Source organism: Varroa destructor, unplaced genomic scaffold (genome assembly GCF_002443255.2).
Source record: "Varroa destructor unplaced genomic scaffold, Vdes_3.0 BEIS01000002.1, whole genome shotgun sequence".
Classification (NCBI taxonomy): Eukaryota; Metazoa; Arthropoda; class Arachnida; order Mesostigmata; family Varroidae; genus Varroa; species Varroa destructor.
In genome coordinates, this window is record NW_019211455.1 from 55,709,616 (window position 1) to 55,722,300 (window position 12,685).

Here is a 12,685-nt window from a genome sequence, read left to right on the forward strand (position 1 = left end):
CCAATGCTCTTCGTCGTTAATATGGCAAGGTGTTTACGATTTCACTCAAACTTTTCCAAGTACTGACAATGAAGTCGCACTCGAAGTTAACTTCGTTAATTAAACATCTAATTGCACTTTTAATTGACATGTCTTCTAGACGTTTGTTTATATATATAAAGGATATAAACCTACATCTAATTTCCTTATGTATATCCCAATATACGTGAACTAGAATCGGGTCGAGGCTTTGTCTCTAGCATGTGAGCAAATAAAGACGGCACAATTATAGAACATATTCCTGCGTTTTCTTATTCGTTCTACGACGATGATGTATTTTTAGCGCGTCGCTGTGTATGGTCTATACTCTTTTTGCGTACGCCTTTCGCATATGTAACACTATTCTTTCGTAATGTTGCTGCTTGCCAACTGTATGGCAGGTAGCAACGTGGCGACAATCAAAAGGTTCATCTGCAGTCAAATCAAAACTACCAGCCTGTAGTTTTGGCCTGCGTCAGCCTACGTAATTACTGCATAGACGGAGCCACTGTGGAACAATTCCAATGACTCAATATTGACAATATTGTGCCGTTCGCATGCTGGGGATTGGCAATTATCTCTAAATCAGTGCTAATATTATCCATGGGGTCAGGAAGGAAATTTCGCTACGAGAAGCCGGGGAAACTCGACATAAGCGAACCAGATTCTTGCATCGTGCTAAAGTTGTTCAGTCTACGTTCCAAGCGGCCAAGGGATCTCTCTTCGTCATTTCGCGTTTTTTCTCTGCCTTGGATCGAGCAACAATTGGCGGTAATACAGTTCCAGGGAGAAGTCAAATACAAGAGAGAATAGAATGGCTTTTAGAGAGAATCCATCGTACAAAGGCTGACTCCATCATGGGTCACTAACAGGAAACAGCATATGGAGAACAGTCCTAAAATTTCGGCGATGCATTTCCCACGGTTTCGAAGGCGGCTAGCCTGGCTGGGCCATTAGGTGTGATGAGCAGAAATGGATCCTGCTCGCTCAAGCGTTATACAGCTAGAACTGCTGGACCTACCTTGTTGCAACTGTTGGAGAATGATTGCGGTTGCCTTCCAAACTAGGTGCCTTAACAACAAGGAAAGGTCTCGAAGGAGCTACCATAGTTGAACTCTGTGGAGCTTGTAACACTAAAAACGGTTAGAAAAATTCGGGTAGAGCGCTGTTTGACCCTACATATCGGTTCAACCAACTTTCGACCTAGCGCGCATTAAGCAACGGGTTAGACCTATAAAAAACGTAATATTGCATAAAGTTTATTTATTAAAGAAACACCTTTTAGATCATGTCGAGATTGTTACTGTGCATGTATTAAGTCTCTTTATTTTATTACATTCGTAATGTAATATATGTCGTGCGTATATAGTTATATATGTCATGCGCATTGAATTAATGTTAAGTATTTCTATGTAGTTATATAAGGCTCGCTCTAGCATTTAACCTGGTTTCTAATTAAGGTATTTTACTTTTACCCGTTTATTGATTACAGCAATTGCCGGATGTGAGACGGCACACGGAGGTTTTGCGGTCAGGAACCTCCTCGGTCAGAGGGTTTTCGGAGTTGAGGAAAACACTGACTGTTTTATTTCAACTTGCTTATGTACTTTTCCGGTAACTGCCATAACAGTAGTCATACAGTGTGGATGATGATTCATTAGAAGTACCATATAAAAGTTTTTTACTTGCGATAGCCTTAGCATTGGCATTGTATAATCATACCTACAATGCCAAAACTCAAGTATTTTGCCAATAAACTATTCACAAGGATTCGAGGTCTTTACTCTAGAAAAAAGACAAAACAAAATTTAGCGTTAGTGAAATAAAAATCGAAGATAGATTTGATTTCATTAGCTTCAAATATATGCTCGACGACAGCGTTACTCACTAGCTGTTCTCAACTGATTATTTTTATATGTCACTAAACTCGGGCTCGTGAGGCTTAACCCGCTACTGTTTTGCTACCGAGTTAACTAACGTGTTTCGCTGATACCTGACGTAAGCTATAGTATCATACATAGACAATTATTTCGCCACGTAGCTTATTATAGCAGTTTAAATCTACTACTATTATTCACATCCGAGTATTTGCCATGATAGTGTTAGTCTTAAGTCAGTATTTTCCAGTTGCACTACCCACTAAATTTGTGCGTGGTTCTGGGTCGTTACTTTTCTTATTTAACTGTTTTTAATTCTAACAGACACAATTGTCCTTCTCGATTCATCAAAGCGTCCTACCGGAAAATTTGGCTCAACTAAATCCACACTTCCGTTTAACACACACACACATACATTTATATCTATGTAAAGTACCGTTAATTCTTGGATACATTAAGCCAACTTTCAATTAAACCCGAACACGGGCCAATTCTGAGACTGATATCACCAAAGGATGATATACAATAGAACTTCCGGTCTGCAATTCCAGAAACATCCATTGAATCTGACCGTGCGCGATTCACATCGTCGGGAAGTGCTTCGCCTCTCCCGACCAGATCGTGGCGTTTGTTGCTGCTTTCCGTGTTGTCTTCAGGTGATTAACAAATAGGTTTTCTTCAAACAACAAGTATAATATAAACTATGATATTCCTGTATTTTATAAGGTATACAATGTGTTAGGCAATTTCAACAAGTATATATAATATTTAACTTCAATTATTCATTAAAGCAGCAAAGAAATTACATGAGTAAAAATTATGATATTTTATAAAATTCTTTTTGTAAAACAGTTAAAGCTTTGGAAAGTAACCATTTGAAAAAAAATATGGGTGATTAGTTAAGCTAAATATATAAAAATCAACTAAATTTTTCATTCAATTTCAGGTGGTAAACGTAATTTCTCCTCTTTGGGGAGAGCTGGGTTCTGTCCACCACGAATGGTCTCTCAGCAATCCGCACTTAGCAATTAAGAATTCAGAGGGTGAGTGTTACCTATTTCTCTATTCATGGTTTATTATTTTGCAAATGTATTCAATCTATAAACTTGGAACCCATAACTTAACTTCCTAACAACATGGAGGAGCAAGGCCAGGTTCAATCTGAGTGAATCTATGAATTTCCTACTTTCTGTAATAGACTAATCGCTATCACCTTTAATCTAAAAACACATTAAAATATTAGTGTTCACAAAGACGCCTTTCGCCGCATCCTCACGAGATACAACGTTTTAGTCTTCTCGGTTCGCCGTTCTCAATTTAGATCCCTATATCGTAACTTTGTTGAGGAATATTATGCTATGACAATTTTAATCAAAGCTAGGGACGATGGCCTAATCCGCCTGTTATTTTTTACCCTGATAACATCGCTATTAGCCGTATACAACATATAACTCTGTCGAAAAGCAGCATTGCGACAATGAAAAAAACAAACTTGAAAATAAAAAAAAAAACGAACATTTCTTCAAGGTGCCGCATTTTGAGGTGAAATTTCCGGATCGCTGCACCTGCGTCACGATCTATTATGCGCTGCGTTTTTCGTCTCTAAATCGAACAGAGATATAAACCTCTGTCTTGAGGTAACTGCTTCGTAATATCCAAAAGCTGTTGATGATTAATTACTTTTTTTGCTTCTCAAATCCCTAAAAAAACTCCTGAAAAACATGAGCATGATCAAGGGCTAAGTGACTGTGGTATCCCGTCTTTTCTAAATAAAACACGTTTCTAAATAACACATGAAACGCCTATTCTAAGTGGAATGGACGCATTTCGTTCGTAAATATACACCTTCGAATAGCGCTTCGATCGTGCAAGCCGCACGAATAACAGAACCTGATGTACGTCATACCCTATTAAATTACATTGAAAGCGTACTTTTGAGTAAGCTTTAATGTCATTAGGGTAATAAAATCGCAAACAATTGACATCAATCAAATTATAACAGATATTAAGGTATGCTTGAGTTTCTTGCTCAGGCAAAATAACACACACTGCGACAATCCTTTATTAGATGTGCTATCTGTGATCCATGAGCAGAAACTAGCCGCAAGGTAACCTGTGCACCACTTTCGTGTCGTAATTTTCAGGTAAAACGCAATTTCGTATTGTAGGGCCAGTTTGTACATGTAGCAAGTGCCAAAAAGAAGATTTTATTATCTTTCCGGTACGTGCACGAACATATAACTTATCAAAATTCCACGAACTCGCACTGTTAATCACTAGATAGGTTTAGTTAATACGCGATGCTTTCTTTACTCGGTGGCTGGAAAGGTGAAGAAGAAAAAACAGGAAAGGTTCGCTTTTGCATTAAGTACAGAAAATGACACTTATACTACACGATGTGAGTGATTCAAGCAAAGTACTATTATATTTCTTATATGACTAACACACGGTCTGAACCGGACTTATATTTTGTTATTCAATAGGTATCATCCTAGTGGTAAAGGATCCTCACCTGCTTTGAATGGCGTATATTCGATATATGTATATAACATATACTTCGAATATGACTTCCTTTAGAAGACGTCGTAAATATTTTATTAGAATTCGATAGTTTCGCCGAAGTTTCAGCGGTCAATGTCCACGTTTTAAAAAAACGAATATACTCAGACGAGTTGACGGCTTTTAATTGTGAACCGTGAAGGTCCGCTTGTCGCATGCATCACAGAGAAGTTGTGCCGAAACCAAAAGGTTTTGCTATCGCCTTATCGTGCGTCCTTGAAAAACGCAGGCATCTGAAGCATAATATTACCATAAAAAATGAACGTGTATCTCGCACCTCATTGATGTGTGACAACTAGGCTTTAGTTTAACATAGAACTGTTTTTTCGTACGTCACGTTTGTGGTACTGTGCACCTGTTAAACACTAAGATTCAACTGTGTACCTTATATTGATAAAGTCTTCTTTGTCTAACAATAATTTTGTTTATTTTTCCACGGCGCCTTCATAGGTAACCTCTGAAGAAACCGGGCAACAGGTAGGCCGAATTAGCTGTCCATTTCCTCGTCGCCTGACGCCTGACGCTGATCAGGGCAGTCAACAGCAATCCTACTCCCATGATCTGGTGGAAGATCCGGCCGGAACGAAGAATGCACACCAGCAAACTAAAATAAAAGAAATGGAACCGGCATCGGCTGCTTTCGAGGAAGGTTACAGCGTATCCTTCAGTAAGGAACTGCCTGTGTCCATGAAAGCGGTTCTTCTCGCTGCAGTATTTCTAATAGTAGGTATCCAGGAAACAGATCCACTAAAGCTTAGCTTCTCATTAACCTGCTCATTCTTCACGATATCTATCGGTGAAAATCTAAGTTACTGCGTTTAAATTATTTTGAATATGCTGAATAGCAAGTTGTCATATAATTTTAAAATATTTACTTCTTTTTACCTTCCAGGACTTCTTATACAACGATCTAAAGGCGACCAAAGTGAAGAACAAGTAGAAAAGGTTAAATGGCCATAAGTCACCGTTGGGACTTCATTACATTTAGTCACCTCCCTTTCTTTGTTTGGTAATTCTAAACAAACACCGTAGAAACTGTCCTGTATATATCTCGCAAAGCGATGTCTAGTGCTCTCTGCCAGAACGAGAAAAATGTAAAATACAAGTTCGTACAACTTTTGAATAAGTATGCAATTTTTCTTTCTTTTCCTAATGCTTAAATGTGGGCTTTATCTAGAAATAAAACACAACGAAACGTTCAGTAGCTTCAATTTCACTTTACTTATTATTCTTATGGTACCTCGTATACATCTCAAAGTCCGATGTACAGCTGTATTACGCGTCCTGTATACACAAGGTGTAATATCCCAAAAGATCTTGACTCCCCTTGATGAATGCGCACTGTCATAGAGTTTACGAAACTAACGTCCTTCTCCATGAAGCATATTTAGACATCCATTTATTCTATGGCTAAATTTCAATACCCCGTCCTACTCGAATGATAATATGATAAAAGTATCAATTGAGCACAAGTACTTAGCAAACCTCTACTGTTTTCATGGAACGTAACACGTGGATTCGAAGTTACCTTAAAGCATTGCTTCAATTTTTTTTTATAACTTTCATGACAAAAGCATAACATCAACTAACTGCCAGGTCAATACTATGTCCTCAGGATTAGCACCAACAATCGCCATGTTGCTGTGATACTCTCAGCCTATTTTGCAGTGAACTAAGGGGCAGCTGTCTACGGCAGGCCTGGGTGCATCGAAACAAGGTAATTGTAGTATTTTTTCGACAAGCTTGCGCCCGATTCTATGCTTACACGCATTACGTACGTTTCCCCCCTCGTTTATCATTTTATCGTTTGCCTCAAGTTCCGACCTCGATTAGCAGCGACTCTCCTATTCACAATGCATAGTAATCAGAACCCATCGAAGCGCTCTACCCGAAAAGCCCAATTATATTCTCGCTAGCCCCAATGGGTATTCGATATATAAATATATTTGTAGATAATATACGTAACCAATACCGTGCGTCTGATGGCTATATGTCTAAGTGTGTGTACGTGTCTGTGTGTTACAACGTGCTTCTACGTAACGTCCCCTCGAGAAACTGGCCCAATCGCGTTTCCACATAGTCTTAAAGGGCTCCGACCATCGAAACGTCACCAGTTGACGTTTACCTTGAAGAGCTGCGTGATGTGGTGGTGCTTCGACGGCGTGGATGTGGACTGCGCGATCGGCGCCGCGGAGATCTTCGTGGAGAGCGACGAGGGCTTATCATACGGCCGCCACCTCGGCCTCCGCGACGTATCGGTGAACGCAGAGGACTGCGACGCCTAACATACAAAATGGAATAAGAAAAAGCAAATGTCCACTTTCTGCTCGAACTTTGAATTTTGTACTTATTACATATGTTGTATAGGTATGAATTTTATAGCGGAAGAGAAATGCATTTTTAGCGACAATATTTTCGGAAACATACCTGCAAACCAACTTACCTCCGTGCATTTTTCCAAATTATTGTTCTATAGAGGCCTACTGCTATTTCTGACAGTTATTTTTGGATGAATGACGCCCGCGTTGTAATAAACAGCGGAAAATGTAAACTCTTCGAAAGAGTCTTATTTGTCATTAGTGTACTGTTTGTTATATCTTTCACTACCCTATTATTTGTGCACAGAGCCTCAACAGTTAATAGTGGCTCTATGTAGTTGCGTAACGGCTCAGCCTTATAGCACTGAAAACATGAATTCACCTTGCTCACGGCACATCGATCCTCATGATGATAAACAAGAGTTACCACGGGTCGCTTACCTGTCCCGATTACGATTACGATCATTCCTAAATCCTCCCCCTCCACGAAATCCTCGATCTCGGTTATTCCGGCCTCCAAGGCCACCGCCGCCGCCAAGCACATCCTTTCGGTCTCGTTCCGCTTTTGTAGGACCCAATGGGAGGACTGCTGCGACTGTAATCTCCTGACCGTCAATCTGGCCACCGTCCATATACTTTACGGCTTTTTCGGCCTGCTCGTGGGTCTCGAACTCCACATGACAGGAACCTCGCGAAACGTGGGGGTGATGACGCTCCATAGGCATGTCTAGCGATTTGATTGTACCTTTGATAATTAATCACGAAATTAACATCCATCAGAAGTTAATTAACGAGTTAACGAGTAAAAAACGCAGATAGCATCACGCGGTTTCCTTTAGCATTTAAACAACTTTAAAATTGACAAAGCTCTATTAATATGTCATGTTATTATTCCCTAACAAAAGAAAAATGAAGCATCTACTGGAGTAATCAGATGACATCATGTCAATTCACGATAAAGCTGCTACATCGGAGCAGAGTCTAGACTATAGTCAACATAAATGTAAATGATACTAATTTCGCAAGCCAATTTTACCCGTATCCAAACGAAAAGCTTAATCGTTTACATCAAAGCCAAATAGATGATAAGGATGATATTTTAGCACAATCAACTTCAAGTCACTTTTTTGAGAACGGAGTCGGGTCTATAAGAGGCATATTACTACATAGAGCTCGAATTAGACGGTGGCATAATTAACAAATTTGCAATATTGCATGAGATTATAGTACAATAAAAATTAAGCCAGGTTGTGGAGTTTACTTACCAAAGTAAGCGAATATCTCTTGAATATGCTCTTTGGTGACATTACGGGTTAGCCTGCCAATGTGAATTTTTAGGGAACGAAGCGGGCTTAACGAACGGCTTCGAGAACGGCGTTTCGGTGAACGTGATCGTCGTCTAGGGGAGCGTTCCTTGCGGGGGCTCCTTTAATATGAGAAAACCGACAACAAATCATTTAGTAGTCAAAGTTATTACAAATGCGTTTACTTGCAACTCATGAGATCACGCCCTATCATGATGTCAATCACTGAAAATATGTTATTTTGGAGTAGTTACTGCGACCTGACAAACATAAAAGCTAGATGTGGTACTTTGATCGGCTGGGTGATCTTCGACGGGGTGGCGGTCTTTTCACTCCTCTTGAACGGCCGCCGCCCTTCGACGAGGCCGAAGAAGACGAACTAGAGGACGACGAACGAGACCCGTCTGAAGATGACGAAGAACTGGATGAAGAGCCACTGCGGCTTCGTGCCGATGAACCCGAACCCGATGACGAAGAGGTCGTTGACGAACTGAAGCACAAACCGATCACAACAGAAATATTGGCTAAAATAGTCGAATTTTACTTGATCGAGAAAACGAAGAAGAGAAATTGAATTGACAAGAAGGTCACTTTTCCTTTGACATGCGCTCAGCGCTATAGCAATATCCCTTTGAAGACCATGTGAAGTGTACTATAAGTGTACATGTAAAATTTCTATGCCTAGCTTGCTCTTAAGCATTGCTTCAAACGCCTGAGCTTTAACTCGAATCTAGATTGCCTCACATAGCCCGAGCTTTAATAAGCAGACACCCTATTACTGCACTGTCAATGGCGTTATCGTATTATACTAGGTGATGAGCACGTCTTACGATTCGCATCGCTCCACTAATTTTCGTCTAATAACGAACGGTCACTGTGGGGCCCGCTGCTATTTTTATAGTTAAGCCTTAAGTATTTATTATAGACCTTCGCTAGTTCTCATAATTTGATACTAAGGATTACCTAAGGCACAAGTTTGCCTTAAAAAGACAGTATATAGTCCAGTGTTTGTCATTTATACTTTTACCATTCAAGGTAACCCATATTTTCGAAAAAAGCTGTTAGCAGATAACCGCATTACATATAGGCCAATGATTAGGTAGAACTGAAAGCACTAAATATACCATAATTTGAAGGTTTTTTTACATTATTTTACATTTTTAGCGACCTTTTTGGGTCGATTTCAACTAAAAGATGCCTTGCCTCTTAAAAACTTGTTCTAAGCTAGCGTTCTGATTAGAACTGCTCAATGAAACGGGTGTTACAGTTAGTTATTGCGATTATGAAGACAACAGAAATCAACCTTTTACTGGATATTTCGTTGCATTTTAACACTTTTTGCCAAAAAATTAATTTTGCTTGAACCTTGACTAATCGGCAAAAGCATTAAATTGGGCAAATTTATATTAATTAATATTTTATAGTTGTCGCGTCCTACACTGAAAGAGAGATAATTGTTCCAGAATTTCTAAGTGGCCCTGAAATATGTTAAAGTGCGTACGTCAAACGATGTATGCAAAATTATGACCATGACATACGCATACTATTGGGCGGAAAATCTGCCTTCTCCTTCCATTGATAACGAGCTCGTGCAATGGTGCCGGATAACGAAAAATGCCTGGTAACTTTTTTACAACTATATTACCTATTAAATACTATTTACAATAAGCTTTTATTGTAGGTATGTGTTTTGCCTGCGTCCTGTGCAACATTCCACATAACTAGCGAAATCCACATTCGTTGGCAGTGAACAATTTTGAAGCGCCATTTTACTAAAATTAAAATAACAATACGTTAGCATTTTCTAACAGATGACAATATGAAACACTACTGTCTCTGTATACAATTTACCTTCGTTTTTTTGTCCGATCTCGGCCTTTCCGGTCGTCTTCCTTAGAATCCGCTGAGCCGGCGCGTGTTTTTTTATCGACAGTCATTTCTCGCGAAGTAACCTTTATGCGCCACTTTTAGAAGGAATATAGTTGACACACTGCAAAGAACACCAACTAAAAAATGTTCTCGGCGCGACGCCGGAAAGCGCTACTGCAAGTTTGTTTACAAGGCTAACCGCCGAATACATGGCGGAGCGATACGCCGTGGCGGGAGATTTGAAAATAGACTGAGAGTCTGTGGAACGATTCTTTGGGACAGGAGCAAATGAAAAAAAGATGCTCACACTAGCTCAGTGTGTTGGATCAAGCAAATACGTCGGACGTTCTCGATCGGCAGAAACTACATTTATTTACAATGGGCAAGCGCAGAAGTAAACTTTCACGTTCAGATCGAGTTAGTTTACCGTTTGTTAGAGAAAGTAGGTTTACAGCTTAAACTAGAGGTCGAACTCAAATTAGATGAAGCTTGTTTATTATCCTACAAGATGGCGTCACAACACTTATCATTCAGGATCTTATGAAAGTGATAAACGATCTAGAGTAATAGAAATATTAATTTGTTGGCATGATTGGCTCATGTGTTCGTTTAATTAGACACAGTTTACATATTAATGTGTGACAGTTGCGGTTGAGATTTTTGGCCATTATAGTAAATAAAAAACAGCACGCATATCCAAGTTAAGGTGTTAGCACAAAACGTATGATTTGTCAAAACGCATTATGTACGATACACTTGATCAAAGGAATATCATTATACTACGGAAGTTACATAGCTCGATTAAAAAAATATATTCTGTTTTCAAAGGTGAGTAAATTTTCATAATCAGTTGACTCTTCACTGACAAACATAGAATCGTAACGAACAGCTATGAGCAGTGGTAGTTACTCGACTCCTGTATCAACAATGAACACTGCACCAATTAGGCTTTTACGGTTGTTTCGACGACTATAAAATTCTCATTTTGACGCCAATGTTGCAGAATAATTAAATTCACTTTGGTAATACCTATCCGCATACATATTTTTCATACAAGAAACTGTTTGTACGAAACTAAATAATACACTTACTTTTCTACTTGTTCGTCAACTTTGAACCAACTTTTTTTTCAGCCTGAGTTCAATGTAGACGTTCAATGTACCATTTCTTGAAATCGTTGGCTTACTTTTGCATCTAAAACAGCTTAGTTCGTTTGACTTAGAATTGATTACATTAGAGTGATGACGTTTGGCGCTGACATGAAGAGCTGGAATCCGATAAAGCTTAGTAGAGCAAGGTAAGTTGAAAGCTTATGTTATCTACATTTAATCTGAATTTGACTACTGAAATCTGGTTCAAGACATCTTATGTACTCCACGGGAGCCATGGTAGTTAGTCCTATTTTAGACATTAGCATAACCTTTGCGGTGCAGGCCAACGCCCCTTCGAATATCGCTAAAACTCCGTAGACTTCATATCCTCCCCCTCTCCATTCTATAATGCTACTATAGGTTTTATTGCAAGAAAATAGTGCTCAGGCTTGTAGTAGCTGACAGTAACAAATTGATTAGATCAGACGGAGTCCAATGGTTCCTCATAACTTAAACCTGCTTTACAATGCCCAGTAAGCATGAGATGCCATCCCATGTGGAACCCATAAGGTCAAAGAAAACATCCCCATGATTAAAAATTGAATTGAACGAGCGGAACGTGAACTGCGGCTAATATCATCTTCAAACATCAAAAGCATGTCGAAGCAAGGAATATATTCTGGCATCTTTGTACGAGAACTTGTATCTTATATTCGTCGAAAAAAACAAAGTAGTATTTACTGAGCAAACGTTAGGAACTGATTGAAAACCGATAACGACTGATGCAGATATATCTGGTCTTTTCTATAGCGATATTGCAGCCTTTTTGGTACAGGAGCTGCGGGATCATAAGAGAATACTCATTGTTTAAAGAACGAGCAGGGCATGGAGATAAACAGCTATCCTTTTGAGACTTGCTAGGTAGTTTAACCGATCTTCTGATCCCCCACAACTTCTTGCATTTGGGACCTTAGGGCCATATTACGGACTACAGTAATCGTGAGGTGCCTGTGAATGGCCTTACATCCAGGTAAGTTTAATACGTGTTTCGCCGATATTGTTGGCATGTTGGTAGTTTTTTTTTTCTCTAGAAGACTCGCCAGATTAAAACGAATGATCACACTGCAAGTTTGAGCTTGACCGAGGTGAAGAGCAAATAAATTGGTTGCAATGACAGCTACAAGGCGATTGTCATAATTTTGTAATTGTAAAAGTATACTCAACACAAAGTCACCACCGACATTGATTATTGGTGGCACTGATATCCTAACGCACTTACTTATAAGGTATGGCGGCAACCCTGATAGGATGAATGATAAACACAATATAGCACTATACAGACTCAGTTCGGTAGCGGCTAGCGAGATGCTAGACAAAAATAAAAACTCCTAGTACAAAGTGCCTCTGTGCGTGGATTTAAACTTAGACCATCACGTACCTTTAAGTTGGGTAGCTAAGCCCACTACCCATTGCCGTATCACGACGGGATCAAGCATTATTGAACTATGGACAGAGCATACCTAGAACCAGCTATTTGACTAGAGTCTGTCAACGTAAATTTCTAACTGTTTTAAAGTTTACAGTTCGATACATACGATTAAAAACCGTACGAGCTCTCCGAAGTCATTACAATTAGCTATTATAGGAAT

The 12,685-nt window shown here is 39.4% G+C and overlaps 2 protein-coding genes and 1 long non-coding RNA gene across 11 annotated transcripts in view; 1 reads left to right on the forward strand and 2 right to left on the reverse strand.

Annotated features, from left to right (window-relative positions):
* LOC111244285 (uncharacterized) overlaps window positions 1-7,008 on the forward strand; it is a 28,284-nt gene extending 21,276 nt beyond the window's left edge. For 6 of the 9 annotated variants that reach the window (XM_086979801.1, XM_086979798.1, XM_086979800.1 and 3 more), the window contains exons 4-10: window positions 1,511-1,632; window positions 2,447-2,551; window positions 2,842-2,938; window positions 4,040-4,116; window positions 4,905-5,177; window positions 5,347-5,399; window positions 6,070-7,008. In XM_086979801.1, the coding sequence (XP_086835927.1) occupies window positions 1,511-1,632; window positions 2,447-2,551; window positions 2,842-2,938; window positions 4,040-4,116; window positions 4,905-5,177; window positions 5,347-5,394 (722 nt within the window). In that variant the 3' untranslated portion in view covers window positions 5,395-5,399; window positions 6,070-7,008. Of the gene's footprint in view, window positions 1-1,510; window positions 1,633-2,446; window positions 2,552-2,841; window positions 2,939-4,039; window positions 4,117-4,904; window positions 5,178-5,346; window positions 5,464-6,069 lie in introns of all 9 variants that reach the window. The other 3 variants (XR_015320788.1, XR_015320787.1, XR_002670834.2) reach the window with 3 other exon arrangements.
* LOC147758025 (uncharacterized) lies at window positions 1,316-4,028 on the reverse strand. Its single transcript, XR_015320826.1, has 2 exons — window positions 3,412-4,028; window positions 1,316-2,571 (listed from the first exon to the last, which is right to left on the reverse strand). It is a non-coding gene; the product is annotated as an uncharacterized LOC147758025 (long non-coding RNA).
* On the reverse strand, window positions 5,652-12,360 carry RnpS1 (RNA-binding protein S1). Its single transcript, XM_022791221.2, has 5 exons — window positions 9,928-12,360; window positions 8,366-8,566; window positions 8,038-8,198; window positions 7,214-7,517; window positions 5,652-6,735 (listed from the first exon to the last, which is right to left on the reverse strand). Exons 1-5 carry the CDS (start codon window positions 10,011-10,013, stop codon window positions 6,576-6,578), a joined length of 912 nt encoding a protein of 303 aa, XP_022646956.1. The 5' UTR covers window positions 10,014-12,360; the 3' UTR covers window positions 5,652-6,575.
* Window positions 12,361-12,685: the final 325 nt, after the last annotated feature.

Coding starts and splice junctions, on each gene's coding strand:
- RnpS1 (XM_022791221.2), bottom strand. CDS start 10,013: ATGACTGTCGATAAAAAAACACGCGCCGGCTCAGCGGATTCTAAGGAA. Junction 8,567..9,927: donor GATCGGACAAAAAAACGAAG/GTAAATTGTATA, acceptor TTTGTGCTTCAG/TTCGTCAACGACCTCTTCGT. Junction 6,736..7,213: donor CGTAATCGTAATCGGGACAG/GTAAGCGACCCG, acceptor TTTGTATGTTAG/GCGTCGCAGTCCTCTGCGTT.